The 13,499-nt window shown below is 39.9% G+C and overlaps 1 protein-coding gene across 4 annotated transcripts in view; it reads left to right on the plus strand.

Moving 5' to 3' along the window:
• Positions 1-3,692: 3,692 nt before the first annotated feature.
• Positions 3,693-13,499, plus strand: part of LOC102094196 (N-acetylated-alpha-linked acidic dipeptidase 2) — a 34,692-nt gene continuing 24,885 nt past the window's right edge. For 2 of the 4 annotated variants that reach the window (XM_005512947.3, XM_065036072.1), the window contains exons 1-6: positions 3,694-3,914; positions 5,435-5,546; positions 9,711-9,897; positions 11,227-11,328; positions 12,128-12,253; positions 12,704-12,890. In XM_005512947.3, coding sequence (XP_005513004.2) covers positions 3,833-3,914; positions 5,435-5,546; positions 9,711-9,897; positions 11,227-11,328; positions 12,128-12,253; positions 12,704-12,890 — 796 coding nt within the window. In that variant the 5' untranslated portion in view covers positions 3,694-3,832. Of the gene's footprint in view, positions 3,915-5,434; positions 5,547-9,710; positions 9,898-11,226; positions 11,329-12,127; positions 12,254-12,703; positions 12,891-13,499 lie in introns of all 4 variants that reach the window. The other 2 variants (XM_021280137.2, XM_065035981.1) reach the window with 2 other exon arrangements.

Below are 13,499 nucleotides of genomic sequence, written 5' to 3' on the forward strand. Positions count from 1 at the left end.
ATAGAATATAAAATGAAAGATACTCGAGGCAATTCCTCATGAACTCCATCCACACCAAGCAGCTAGTCCCAGGAAACAACACCTGGTCCTGAACAGCCGATTCTGAAGAGAGAAAAAAGGCAGAAGGGCCCAGAGGCTTCTGTAGAACAGCAGAGGGCCAAACTAAACACTCTGAATAAAACTCCCCCGACTCTGACAAAAAGAGTGAAAAAGAACTCAAGAGAGAGACCAGAAGATCCCAACTCTCCTTAAATCTGAAGCATGACACTAATAGGATGAAATACTCTTATTGATCAGTCTGGATGCCAGTCAAGCTCTGCCCCATCCGTGCCCCTCTTCCTCGATGCCTCACACCTGTGGGCAGAGTGTTCAGAGTGTTCTTGGCTCTCAGGCCAGACCAATTAAAAACATTAACTCTGTTCTGGGGTGTTATCTCTTGTTCTCAAACCAAGTCTAAATAATGACCATGCTGGCTATGAAAAATAAGTGTTTCTAACTGCATGAAGAAAATTAACTCATTTTCAGCCACACCAACACAACTAATCATCCAGTTGTTTGTGTAACCACAGATGTTTTCAGCTAGAGATGGCCAGTAGCAGAGTTGTCTTAGGACTAGAAGAGAACTCAGGGGATAGCTAGTCCACATTCCTGCTCAAAACAGGGTGAGCTCCAGGGTCAGACCAGGTTATTCACAGTTTTATCCAGTCTGGTCTTGAAAACGTCTAAGAATGGAGACCACATAACCTCTTTGCGCAACATATTCTAGTTCTTCACTGCCCTCATGATGGAAAAGCCTTTCCTTATATCCAGATAGAACCTCTTGTTTTAGTTTTTGGCTGTTGTTTCCCATCCTCCTGTCACACACCACTGAAGAGGCTGGCTCTGTCTTCTTGAGAAAATTCTTGCATATACTGAAAGACATAATTTGGTTTGTGTTCAATGTGCAGTCCCGTGCTCTCTCTGCCTCACTGGGTATATTCCTCATGTAGAAGAAAGGGTCAAATTTTGCCAGCTGAACTTGTCAGCTGCCAGCAACGTACACTTTATTTTAGCTGGAATCTTATAATGGACTCCTGAAGTTCAAGATAGCAGAGATTCTAATTCAAAGCATCAAAATCTACTGCCCTTTTAATCTGGTAGTCAGACAGACTGCAGAGGCTGTGGGAGAGTTCTGGAGGACTCTGCAACTGTCAGGGTCAGAAGGAAACTACTGATTTGAAATTGCAGTTGAGCATTCCCCTGTTGCCATTTTTCCTGCAAGAGCTGCCTTTCCCACAAACTGGGGCCCTTGGAGCTCTCAAGCCATCAGTTCAACCTTTAGTCAAACAGTAGGACAAGCAGCACAACAGTAGCATCTTTCTTGCTGCTGATATTAACCATTGGGGCCCAGTTGCTGAGCAGCTACAACCTACAATTTACAAGCCCTGGCATTCATTCTGTGTATTATATCTTTTTCTGCAGTGTTTCTGGTTTTGCTAATTGGCTGCCTACCATAATTATGCATTCAATACACAAATACATGCTAGTTTTCCATTTGGCATGTGTATCCTTGTCATGTTTGGAGGTTTTCTTGTTTACCAAGGATGTTTTGTTTTGTTTTGTTTTGTTTTTAACTAAGGATAATGTATGTAGATATCTGCAAGTTCTGCGAGCTTCACCTGAATTTCACCCTTCTTTTCACTCTTTGCATAAGCAATTCTCATCACTCCTGAGCTCAATATGAGGCTTATGCAATAGCAGTTTCTTGCTCATTTTAAAAGTGGTATTAGTTTGAAGAAGTACTGTGCACTCGGGAGTTTGGTTTGGACCTTTTTTTGCAATTTTGTCACCCGGTCTGAAGAAAGAAATCCCTTTTCCTTTTAATCTTTCACATTGCTTGCATTGAATATTTTTTGCGATGACTTAGGACTGGTTTTATCTACCTGTCAGCCTCAAGTCTCAATCTTGAGTAAATTTAGACTAAGGCTGGAATTTTCAGCATTGAATAAATACCCAACTATTATCAGAGAAGCAGCCTCAACAGTATCTTACACTCATAATATCTTAGTTCTAGCAGGAAAAGCCTCATGTAAAATAATAGGATGGCCAATTATGTGGTTTTGGTTTGGTCAGGAAGTGCCTCAAAGAGAGATGAGTCTTACGGAATATAATATACTCCACCAGTAGCCAATCCGTGGAATGCAAGAACATGCCACAACCCATAACTAATAGTAGCAGGATTGTATTTTAAATGGTAGAAGCTGCTTGGTTCCTGCTATTGTTCAACTTCAGCACCGCCAATGCCCTTATCTCTTTAAAAAGGTGTAGGCATTGAAAGAAATACATTTCATACTTTCCCACCGTTGCTATTCTTACCTTCTTCCTCCACCGCTGTTTTCATCATGTATAGTTTAATTTAGACAGTAATCTCCAAAAGCCCTTGTCACTTTACTGCCTATTATGTGCCAGTCCTACACCGGTGGTGCTGTATAAATGCTAATAATACAACAATATGCTCATTCTTTATAAGTTCTGTAGGTGGAATTCCATCTGGTTTGTATATGTCAAGCAAGATGTTCATGTGAAAAGTCCTTGCTGTTCAGAATTTGTAATGGCTTATAAGCAGTTGGGAAATGACAGGAAAAAAATGACAAAACTGGACGTGCTTATCATTTGAACAAAGACATCCAGATGTATCATTAAGACAGTGGCTGTAACTGGTGCACAATACCCATGTTGTGTCATTCTTTTTTAATCTCTGAAATGCCTTAGTGAAGTAATTAGGATATTAACCAATCTTTTCAGCTGTTTCTGAGTATTTTCAGCTCAATCTAGTCTATTTAAGAAAATTTTGATACTTGGAGCACTGCCATTTCTTTAACAACATGAATCTCCTTTGGACTCTTTTGGGAGTGAGTGATAAGAACTCAGAGCATGTTCAGGCTCCCAGGAAAAGCTTTCCTGTCTTCAGCCAGATAACTGGTCTCAGATGGGCAGGTCCTCAGTCCCAGAAAGATCAGTCTTGGCTTCTGCATTGCTGTGCAGGATCTCACCAGCGGGGAGTGATGTGGAGGCATAGGGTAAATTTGTACAAAACATTATTATTCTGTTAGTCTATGAAAATATCTTGACTATTCCCTGGATTTGAAGTTGTGTACTTTACCATGAGATACTGATGGATTTGGCTGAATTAGACTAATAACTAATAACCTTGTAATCCAAAACATAAAAAGCTAGAGAATATAGGAAATAATTTTGCAAGTTTTCCCAGCTGCAAATTGAATGACGTCTAGAAGTCCCCGTTGGCTAATCTCAATTGTATTCTGAGCTGCCCTAACTATTCATCGCTTGCCAAGGATTAATGTAACCATGAATTACAAAGGGGAGCAATTCAGTGCTTCCTTGGTAAGGAGAAAATAAGTTTCCCTGTCCTCCATTTCATCTCTTGGCTACTTCTACTAGAACAAATGCTGATTGTGATTAAGCCTAAAACAGGAACTTTCAAAACCAGAAAATTGTGATAATTAATAGAAAATAGCCTTTAAAATAGTATTTATGCATTGCTTAGTGGACAGTCTAGATGCATATTTGTCACAGAGATACATCCAGCTGCACAAAGGTTGTCTTGTGGGGTGAGACTAAGAAATGCAAGTGTTTTCTTGCACTCAGAAAGTCATATTGTGGTCATCCAGGGATTAAGGCTGGTTGGGCAGGAGGAGAGCTGGGAATCATAGAAACCAGGGACAGCCCTGAGGCTGAGGGTGGGAGGAGGACGAGGAGGAGAAAGAGGAGGAGGACGAAGGCAGCTGCTTGCCTGCTCTCCTCTCAGCCTATAAAGCCAGCGGACACCGGTATGGCCAGGAGCAAGTCCACCCTCTGCGCGTGGCTGGGCTGCCCCGGGCTGCTGGGCTGCTTCTTGCTGGGCTTTCTTGCAGGTGAGTACAGAGACCCCAGGGCTCAGCCCGTGGCCTTCGCCCTCTGCAGATACTGATGTGCAAGCCCTGATGTGACTGACACCCCATCAGGGAGCTTCTATTGCTTTTTAAGTGTGTTATAAAATACTCATCCCACTGTTTTTCTAAGAGGTTGTTCTCTCCAGCCGTTTTTTTTGTCTTTAGGGAGAGAGAGGAATGTAACGGCTGTGTGCTTCAGCCCAAAAGGAGCCCTGGTGAACGGACAGCTTCCCATAACAGGCAGTCAGGCTTTCAAAGAGCAGAGATTAAGAGTCTGAGACTACTGTGATTGAAAAACCTTCAGGATTATTACTTTTGATAGTATTTCCTGATTTTTTACTGCAGATCTATTTAAAAGCTCTTTTCAGTTGCTATTTTAAAAATTAAAGGGCAGAGGAGGAGGAGTTTTGACTGACAGCCAAACATGGAGTTGCTGAATTTTCCATCATGTACAATGAACTCCACTAGAACATTAGATTATTTTCAGCAGTCACTTGCAGCATTTGATTTTAAGCCTAAAATTGCACATCTGCATCTGTCCTTTTTAAACTTGTGTTGTAGCACACACCTAAACTAAAGCACGAAAGAAAAATCCATGAAGGCTATTAAATATAAAAAAAACGTTAATTTGATTTAGGTGATCCCTGAGTGGAAGTTTCTGGTGTGTGTGCTCTTCTTATTCATTTTTCTGAACATCATCTTTTGGCCATGCTCCCAAACAGAGCACTGGGAAAGATGGACCTTTGATCTGATCCAGTATCACTGTTGTGTTCAGAGAGTTACTACAATTGCATTTAAGTCTAACACGTCATGTGTATCATGCGTGCGGCAACACATATACTTTGCTTTATTATCACAATTTTCCCAGTTTGGGATTTTCTAGCTATAATAATAAAAGGATTTGTATTTTTTTTTTAAAGACAAATTCATATAGTTGATGTAGTCTCTACTTTCAGATTTATGTCAACTGAAAAATATTTAACTTTTTAAAACTGACTAGGGTCACAGTTAACTTTATTCTTTTAATTATTAAATAGACTATCCCCACCTTTTCCCAAACCTCTAACTATTATAATGCTGACAAGGTGACTGTTGAGTCATAGACTGTCACTTTAAATACACTTATGTACATAATTCTAAATATATCTATAAATTAAATAAGGGAATTTCATAATGTGTCTTCCCACTGCAAACACTTAATTGAGAATTTAAACTATAGTTTGAGATTAACGAGAGATGAATCTGCCTTAAAAAGGAGACCAGAAATTTAGCATGTACTCTTTTAAGTATGTCACCTTTTTTGCAGTTCCGTCAACCAAGTGTATTTTACTTTTCTGTTTCACTTCTGTGTCTAAGCCAAGAAACACTGACAGAGGGTGCTGTAAGCTCAGTTCATCCTCATGGTTTTAATTAGACTGTTCAGTACTTTGGGTTGCACGTGGGCTTAAATATGTGAGGACTCAGGTTCTTGCTAAGTAGGAAGCTTTTCAATTGCGTTTCAGGATGGTTTACAAAACCGAATGAAAAAAACCCTGACTTTTCAGATGTCTACCAAAATGTGAGAAAGAAACTTGTGGCTGAAATGAGAGCAGAAAACATCAAGCAATTCCTTCGGTAAGCCCTGTGCGTCTTGATTTTTGAATAATTTTAACAGACACAAAAGCCAGAAGGTGATAACATCAGCTCCAAGGAACAGCCTCTGAAAGCAGAGCTGTTAAGATGCTTTAGAAGTGTTTGGTTTGTGCAGAATGTCTGGGGGAGGAAGGGAGAAACTCACAGCCCTTCTGTCCACCCCTCCCTGTTTCTGAAGTTACCTTTTTGGAGTGCTTGTACTGGTAACAGTACTTCCCCTAAGCTGCATTATTGCCAGTATTTATCATGCTTTTTTGTTACAGTTTTCCATAGTCTTCATTTCATGCAGTAGAAGTGTCTTTTTTTTCCTCTAAGGTGTCTGAAGCTCTAAAATCAGATAACTTTGCTTTGTCTCAGACTGGGATGATTTTACTGTATTTGGGATACACTGATTGCTATTTATTACATTTGATTGATAATCTGTCCAGTGTCTGCTTAAACTTTCAATTTGAGTGGCTAATAACCCAATTAGTCTAAATAGAAAATGAATATATTCAAAATGTTACAAAGTTTGCATGATGCTGAATTGCACATATAGTTAGAACTGGTAATTCCTGTAGTGTGGCCAGACTGGATAATGTCCCATTCATTGGGTGCCTGAAATCCCATTATACTCTGTCTTCTATTTCAGAAGGTGAAGGGCCCTGTACAAGTGCAGCATGTGTATACTTGTTTTAGTCTTGCATGATGTATTTGGTTTTAAAAATACTTTTTGCATCCTAGTGTATCCACACAGTTCTTTCAAAACATCTAAAATGCTAGGGATATATAAAAGTCTCTCGTTTTGCTGTGCATTTCACTGGAAATGAACAAACAAACAAACAAACACCAACAACTAATTCTCGTGCACAGAAGATACATATCTTCTACAGAAGAACAAACAAGTTCAGACAAAAAGTTAACAAATACAACCACTGGTTAGTAACATGGTAATATTTAGCATTTAAGTCAGCAGCTGCATCATAAACATCAAAGGATTCCTGACAGACTTTCTGTACATTTATTCTAAGACCAAATGGTTTCATTTCTAACATCAATTTGCTTTTTTAAGTCTATAGGCCTTATCCTATTTTGTGTTTGTTCTCTCAGTAGATTGGAAAGTTCCTGAAGATTATTTTTGAGTGAGAGTCCAGGCAACACAGAGATTGATGACAGCATGAAATAGCTCTGCAATCATGCTAAAGTTCCTTGTCCATAGGGTATTAATGGTGTCTAGTTTGTCTACTTGCTTTGATGATGGGCCAAATATTCATGCTGTTTGTTTTTTTTTTTTTCCTAAGTTCAAATAAAAAGCAGAAACTGCAGAAAAATTATACTAATACACTATCCAAAAGCTTCATTAAAAGCAGAAAAAATGTGAGCTTGAGAGTTTTGTTCCATATTCTTAGTTTTTCAGACTGCTAAATCTGCTTTTATCCAGTGGAGAAAACATACTATGAGAAACTATCAGAAAATGCAGACTGCTAAAAGGCTTCACGTGTTATTCAGTGTATTTTTCCTGATGGCACATTTAGTATTTAAACCAGAGTACTTAAGGAATTAAAAGGTACTTAAAGTACTCTAGAGAATTAAGGTGCAAAAAGAAGACAGGCAACAAGCTTTGGCAAAGATTACTTCTGAAACTCAGTACATACCTGCACAGTTTAAAGAGAGATAAAACAACAGCAGAGAGCAGAAGGTTGTGATCTACATGAAGAATTTGCATTCAAATGCCAGACGGGATTCACATGAAAGACCTGGACGTTGTGATTGCAAGGCTGCTGTCTATGAGAAGTTCTGGTGATTGAAAGTGGTTCCTAGTGGCTGAAAAGGCTGATGATCTTTAAGTCAAGCAAGAAGGACAACCTGGGGAGACTGTGCGATGGTCAGCTTCACTTCAGTCCCTGGAAGTATGACCAGACATCCTTCTGGAATCTGTTGCATGTTCTAACAAATGAAGAACATGAAAATAGAAACAGCCAGCATTTTTTACTATGTGTTTACATGATCACCCTGATCAGGGTGATTATCTTCTGCAAAGGAAAGACTGGCTATTTGTATCAGTAGAGATGTTGCAGTGGCTGTAACATGCTTGACTTTGACAAGGCCTTGGACATCATCTCATTTAGAAGCTGAGGAAGCTCAGACTGAAGAAGTTGTTAGATGGGTTGAAAATAGTCTGAACTGACAGGTTGAGGTGCTGCTAATCATAGTACTTGATACCACTGATTTATGGTAATTAATGGTATCTGTCATCCGTGGGGCAGCCATTAACAAGTAACCTGTTGGGAATTCATAGCTGGTGCTTAGTACCGTGTTGGCTGATCAGTGTTCACCATAACTCATTTGTTCACTGGACCAAACAAATTGTAGACAGATTTCTGCAAGGTAGCCAAGACGGTCTGGATCTTGTTCCTGACTGTTTATCACCATTATGTGTTATATCTGTTCTGGATGTAAATGTTGATAAGAAGGTTTATATTATTTAGGCTTTTGATTAAGAAAAATACCCCAAGTCTATTCAGATTACTTGACATAATGATTTTCAAGTTGAATTTATTAGTACCTGTTATGCCAACTATGTACCAACCAATCATCAGACATCATGAGAATGTAACAAGGTGGATAGATGATGGCAGAGCGGTGGATGTGGTCTACCTTGACTTCAGTAAAGCCTTTGAGACAGTCTCCCACAGCATTCTCACAGCTAAGTTGAGGGGGTGTGGTCTAGACAATAGAGTAGTGAGGTGGGTTGCAAACTGGCTTAAGGAGAGAAGCCAGAGAGTGGTAGTCAATGGTGTGGAGTCTAGTTGGAGGCCAGTATCTAGTGGAGTGCCTCAGGGGTCAGTACTAGGGCCAATATTATTCAATATATTCATTAACGATTTGGACGAGGGAATAGAGTGTACTATCAGCAAGTTTGCTGATGACACTAAGCTGGGAGGAGTGGCTGACACGCCAGAAGGCTGTGCTGCTATCCAGTGGGACATGGACAGGCTGGAGAGTTGGGCTGGGAATAACCTGAGTCCTGCATCTGGGCAGGAACAACCCCAGGTTCCAGTATAGGTTGGGAAATTACATATTAGAGAGCAGTGTAGGGGAAAGGACCTGGGGGTCCTGGTGGACAAAAGGATGACCATGAGCCAGCACTGTGCCCATGTGGCCAGGAAGGCCAATGGCATTCTGGGGTGTATTACAAGGGGGGTGGTTAGCAGATCGAGAGAGGTTCTCCTTCCCCTCTACTCCGCCCTGGTGAGACCACATCTAAAATATTGTGTCCAGTTCTGGGCCCCTCAGTTCAAGAAGGACAGGGAACTGCTGGAGAGGGTCCAGCGTAGGGCAACGAAGATGATGAAGGGAGTGGAGCACCTCCCTTATGAAGAAAGTCTGAGGGAGCTGTGTCTCTTTAGTTTGGTGGAGACTGAGGGGTGACCTTATTAATGTTTATAAATATATAAAGGGCGAGTGCCACGAGGATGGAGCCAGGCTCTTCTCAGTGGCAAACAATGATAGGACAAGGGGTAATGGGATCAAGCTGGAATACAAGAGGTTCCACTTAAATTTGAGAAGAAACATCTTCTCAGTGAGGGTGACAGACACTGGAACAGGCTGCCAGGGAGGTTGTGGAGTCTCCTTCTCTGGAGACATTCAAAACCCACCTGGACATGTTCCTGTATGACCTCACCTAGGCGCTCCTGCTCCAGCAGGGGGATTGGACTAGATGATCTTTTGAGGTCCCTTCCAATCCCAAACATACTGTGATACTGTAATACTGTGATCAGAATTATTTGGAGGGCTCCTTTCTGAATATGTACCTTTTCTGTACCTACATCTGCTCCTTGCATAGTGTCCATGTTCTTTTGCTGAATGTCTTTGACACTGATTTCCATTGCTTGTGTGTAGATGTGGCTATTTCTGTTATGCAAACAGAAAGGTTCATCTGACTTATCTTGAGGCCTCAGGAAATATCCTCTGCTCTGACTTCATTTTATGCTTATGTTGATGCAGACTCTGATAAACAATCATATTATACAGCTCAAACTTTAATTATAAGACCTTACTTTCCATGCATGTGGCTTGAAGATAAGCATTATACACACTGATCCAAGTTCACTATTGTGCTCCTATGCATTTCCTGCTTACAAGTGATTTTCTATTTTATTGTAGCTCATTTACCAAGTTGCCTCACCTCGCGGGAACTGAACAGAATCTTCTTCTTGCCAAACAAATTCAAGGCCAGTGGAAGGAATTTGGACTGGATTCAGCAGAACTCGCTCATTATGATGTACTTCTTTCATACCCAAATGAAAAAGAGCCAAACTACATCTCAGTAATTGATGATGAAGGGAATGAGGTGATCTTTTTAAGGATTAAACTATATTTATGTCAGACTTCTTTGAAGAAACAGTGTCTTCCTCTCTTTTCCCACCCACTCATCCCAGCACGTGCTTTATAATATGATAAAAAATCCAGTGCAACGGGAACTCATATTTACAAATGGTTTTCCAGGGTGTGCAGCAGAACAGCAGAGTGACTGAAATCTCAGTGCCTCATACAGCAGAGAGGAATGTGTGGAGAGGCTACTACTGATACCAATAGACCATGAAGTATAAGAATGGCCACAGCGCTTCAGCTTAATGATACATCTAGGCCAATATCCTGTTTACGTAAACAGCCTTAAGTGGATGCACAAGTTTAAGAACAAAGAAATGCATTCAAGGCATTCAGTTCTTCCAGTGTCTAGCTGTTTTCAGATCAGGAGTTCTCTGAGCATAGTACAACTAGTGTCTTTAAGAATCCTCATTAGACCTCCTTTCCAAGTATTTATCCACTTAGTAACCCTCATTAGATGTCTCTCCCAAGTTCCTGTCCAAACTCTGCTTGAACATTTGTAAAATTTTTGCCTCCACAACATGCAGAGGTAAGGAATGCCACACAGATCCTACCCGTTGTATGAAGTACTGCTTTGTACCTGATCCTACTGGCTTCCTATGGGGTCTCCTAAGCTGGTGTTGGCAGTAATAATAATTAAGGAAGCAGGTGTAAAATCTGACAAGGAACCTGAGCAAGGAGAGGAGATGGGGCTGCTAGAGAAGCATCATAGCACATAGGTAGGGATGAAGACCCCTCATAGAAACTAAGGAATATGTGCTTGAAGGTGATAGAGCTTAGGGATGACAGAATGAAGAAGTTCTTCCAGAAACTTCCTAACATAGTTTTTCAGCTATAATCTCATGAAATGAGAAGGAGTGGACATGAACCTTGAGGTTCATGAGTGTTACAATAGGTAGTGATGAAAGGCAGCACATTGGACTGGAGCATAACTAGCAAAGAGGTGAAGAGAGGAGTAATAATGCAGGTGAGAGGAATCACATGTGTGATGACATGGATGAACGGGGTGTCTTTTTATGGTCACCACCTGGTGACAATTTTCAGCTAATCTTTGCCTAGGTTCAGTCAGCAACTGATGAGCATCTTCTAACAAGAGATCTATCTCAGTATTTACATCTACATTCAAAACCTTGGCTATTTTTTTGTTTGAACTTATGCATGCTAGTTAGAATTTTATTTTTGCTAACAGTTTATGGAAAGTAGTGTATCATTTGCAATAACCCAGCTTAGAGTACAAACTTGTGCCTGGAGGTGGTGTGTTTGACCAAAGACTTCTGTTATTTATTGATAGATTTTCAATACATCGTTCTTTGAACCACCACCACAGGGGTATGAAAATGTTACTGATATACTACCACCATATAATGCTTTTTCAGGACAAGGAGTACCAGAGGTAAGAAAAAAATTATGTAAGAGTATTATTAGCTGAAGTCATACATTGCGAAACACTTGCTGTGATAGGTTGCTCCAACTTCTAAAAAATATTTCTTGTAGTAGTTTTAATTAACCATTAGTATAAGAGAACACGTAAGGACAGCTAGGCCACATATTGTGTGGAAGTTAGAGGTCTCCTATTAGAAAAAAAGCTTTTTCAAATTGCTAGAAAACTGAATCACGTAACAAGTGAAAAACTATCTTCATAGAAAATGTTGGATACATCTCAGGTTACTCCACATTACTCAATCATATGGAGGGGACTTGCCAAAGCCTTAAGTAGAAATAGCAACATATAAATCAATTTGGAAAACATTTTAGATTAAGTAAATTTCTTCGAAGGCTTCAATTAATCTGGTAATTCATCATGGAGGGACAAATCAGGGACAGCTTTGCATTGCACAAGTTAAATTATATAATAATGAATGTTTGTGCATGCAAGGAATACCACTATTTTTTCATGGCCACAGAAGTTTGTCAGTTTAGCAAAGGACATTGGTTTAGTTTACAACCTCAGCGAAGGATAATATAGAAAGGCCAGCAGTTTGAACCAAGGCCTCCTGTAGAATATTATGGAAATCTTTTGCTATTGTTTTTATGAGCACGGATTCTTATTTGTACAAACAAACAAACAAAAAACAAAAACAGAAAAACAAAACTATATCATATATAGTGAATAAAACTGTGTATTTCCAAAAACAGTGATTCTATGTATTTAACGACCAGTTGCCCTGAAACTGCTTTTCTTTTCTGTGCAGGCAGATCTGGTATATGTGAATTATGGCCGCACTGAAGATTTTTTTAAACTGGAGCGTGAAATGGGAATTAACTGTACAGGAAAGATTGTCATTGCCAGATATGGGAAGATTTTTAGAGGAAACAAAGTAAATGTTGTGTTTTATTTTTTCCTCTGTGGGTCAGACACTGCTCATGGTAGAGCCAGAGGGAGTTAATGAGGGCTGTAAGTCAGAGCATACGAGCAGAAGGAAGCCTGCAATATGTCCATTGTGACTGCATTCTAAGAATAACTTCCAAAACAATAAGCACAGATGAATGTATTAATCTCCTGAGACCGAAATGACTGCAAACTCCTTAGGCAGTTCTTGCAAAAGGTTAATTTAGGGAACCGAGTAGTTGGTGGAGCCAAAGCTTCTAATAGTTTTCATCCATAGAACTGCAGTATTTTGAAGAAGTAAGTATTTGATAAGGAGTCTGTGGACATTTTCATTCTTCCACATACACAACTTCTAAGGCTATACCCCCTTGGAGGAAAAAAAGAAAAAAAAAAAAGAAAAGGAAAAAAAAGCATTTCTTAAAAGCAAATAATTTCACAGGTTAAAAATGCCATATTAGCAGGAGCCCAAGGGATCATACTTTATTCAGATCCTGCTGACTACTGCGCCCCAGGAGTAGGTGCTTACCCAGATGGCTGGAACCTTCCAGGCGGAGGAGCCCAGCGTGGGAATGTGTTAAACCTGAACGGGGCTGGGGACCCTCTGACACCAGGTTATCCTGCGAAAGGTGAGTGAAAGCTCTGAACCCTCAGCCATTGAGTCCTTCATAAAGTGGTGCTGAAAGTTATTGTGGCACTAGAAATTAATCAATTTTTTTATACAGATGCAAATACAAATGTTGCTTTAAATTATTTTTAGCATTAGTTAATTATCCTATTACAGACTAAGTTCTAGCTGTATGTCATTTCAACTGGTTGCTTTAGAGTTAGGCAGAGAAAGTAAGTAGGAAAATTTCTTTGTATGAGCCCAGCTTTGTAACTCTTAGAAAAGCAGGGTGTGTAGGTTTACAGACTGTGAAGCACTAGAAAATGGCTGAGAATTTATAGGCATTTTTAAATACCTGTGTTTCTCAAGAGGACCAGTTCAAACTAGATTATAGTCTACCATCAAAGAGGAGTAATAGCTTTGCTTGGAGGTATGTTTCCTTGTTGCTCCGAAATTCCAAGTAGAAAAGCAATTTAAAATCCTCTTTATAGGCAGTAAAATATCTGTATTAAAAATAACTGTAGCCTGGAGTCTTTCGAAAATTGGCACCGTGTGCTTGTCTCGTCTTTGTAGGCATCCTGAACACAATCTGAAGGTGCCTATCAGTCCTATCTACCAGTGTGATGGGAAC

Source organism: Columba livia, chromosome 1 (genome assembly GCF_036013475.1).
Source record: "Columba livia isolate bColLiv1 breed racing homer chromosome 1, bColLiv1.pat.W.v2, whole genome shotgun sequence".
Taxonomy (NCBI): domain Eukaryota; kingdom Metazoa; phylum Chordata; class Aves; order Columbiformes; family Columbidae; genus Columba; species Columba livia.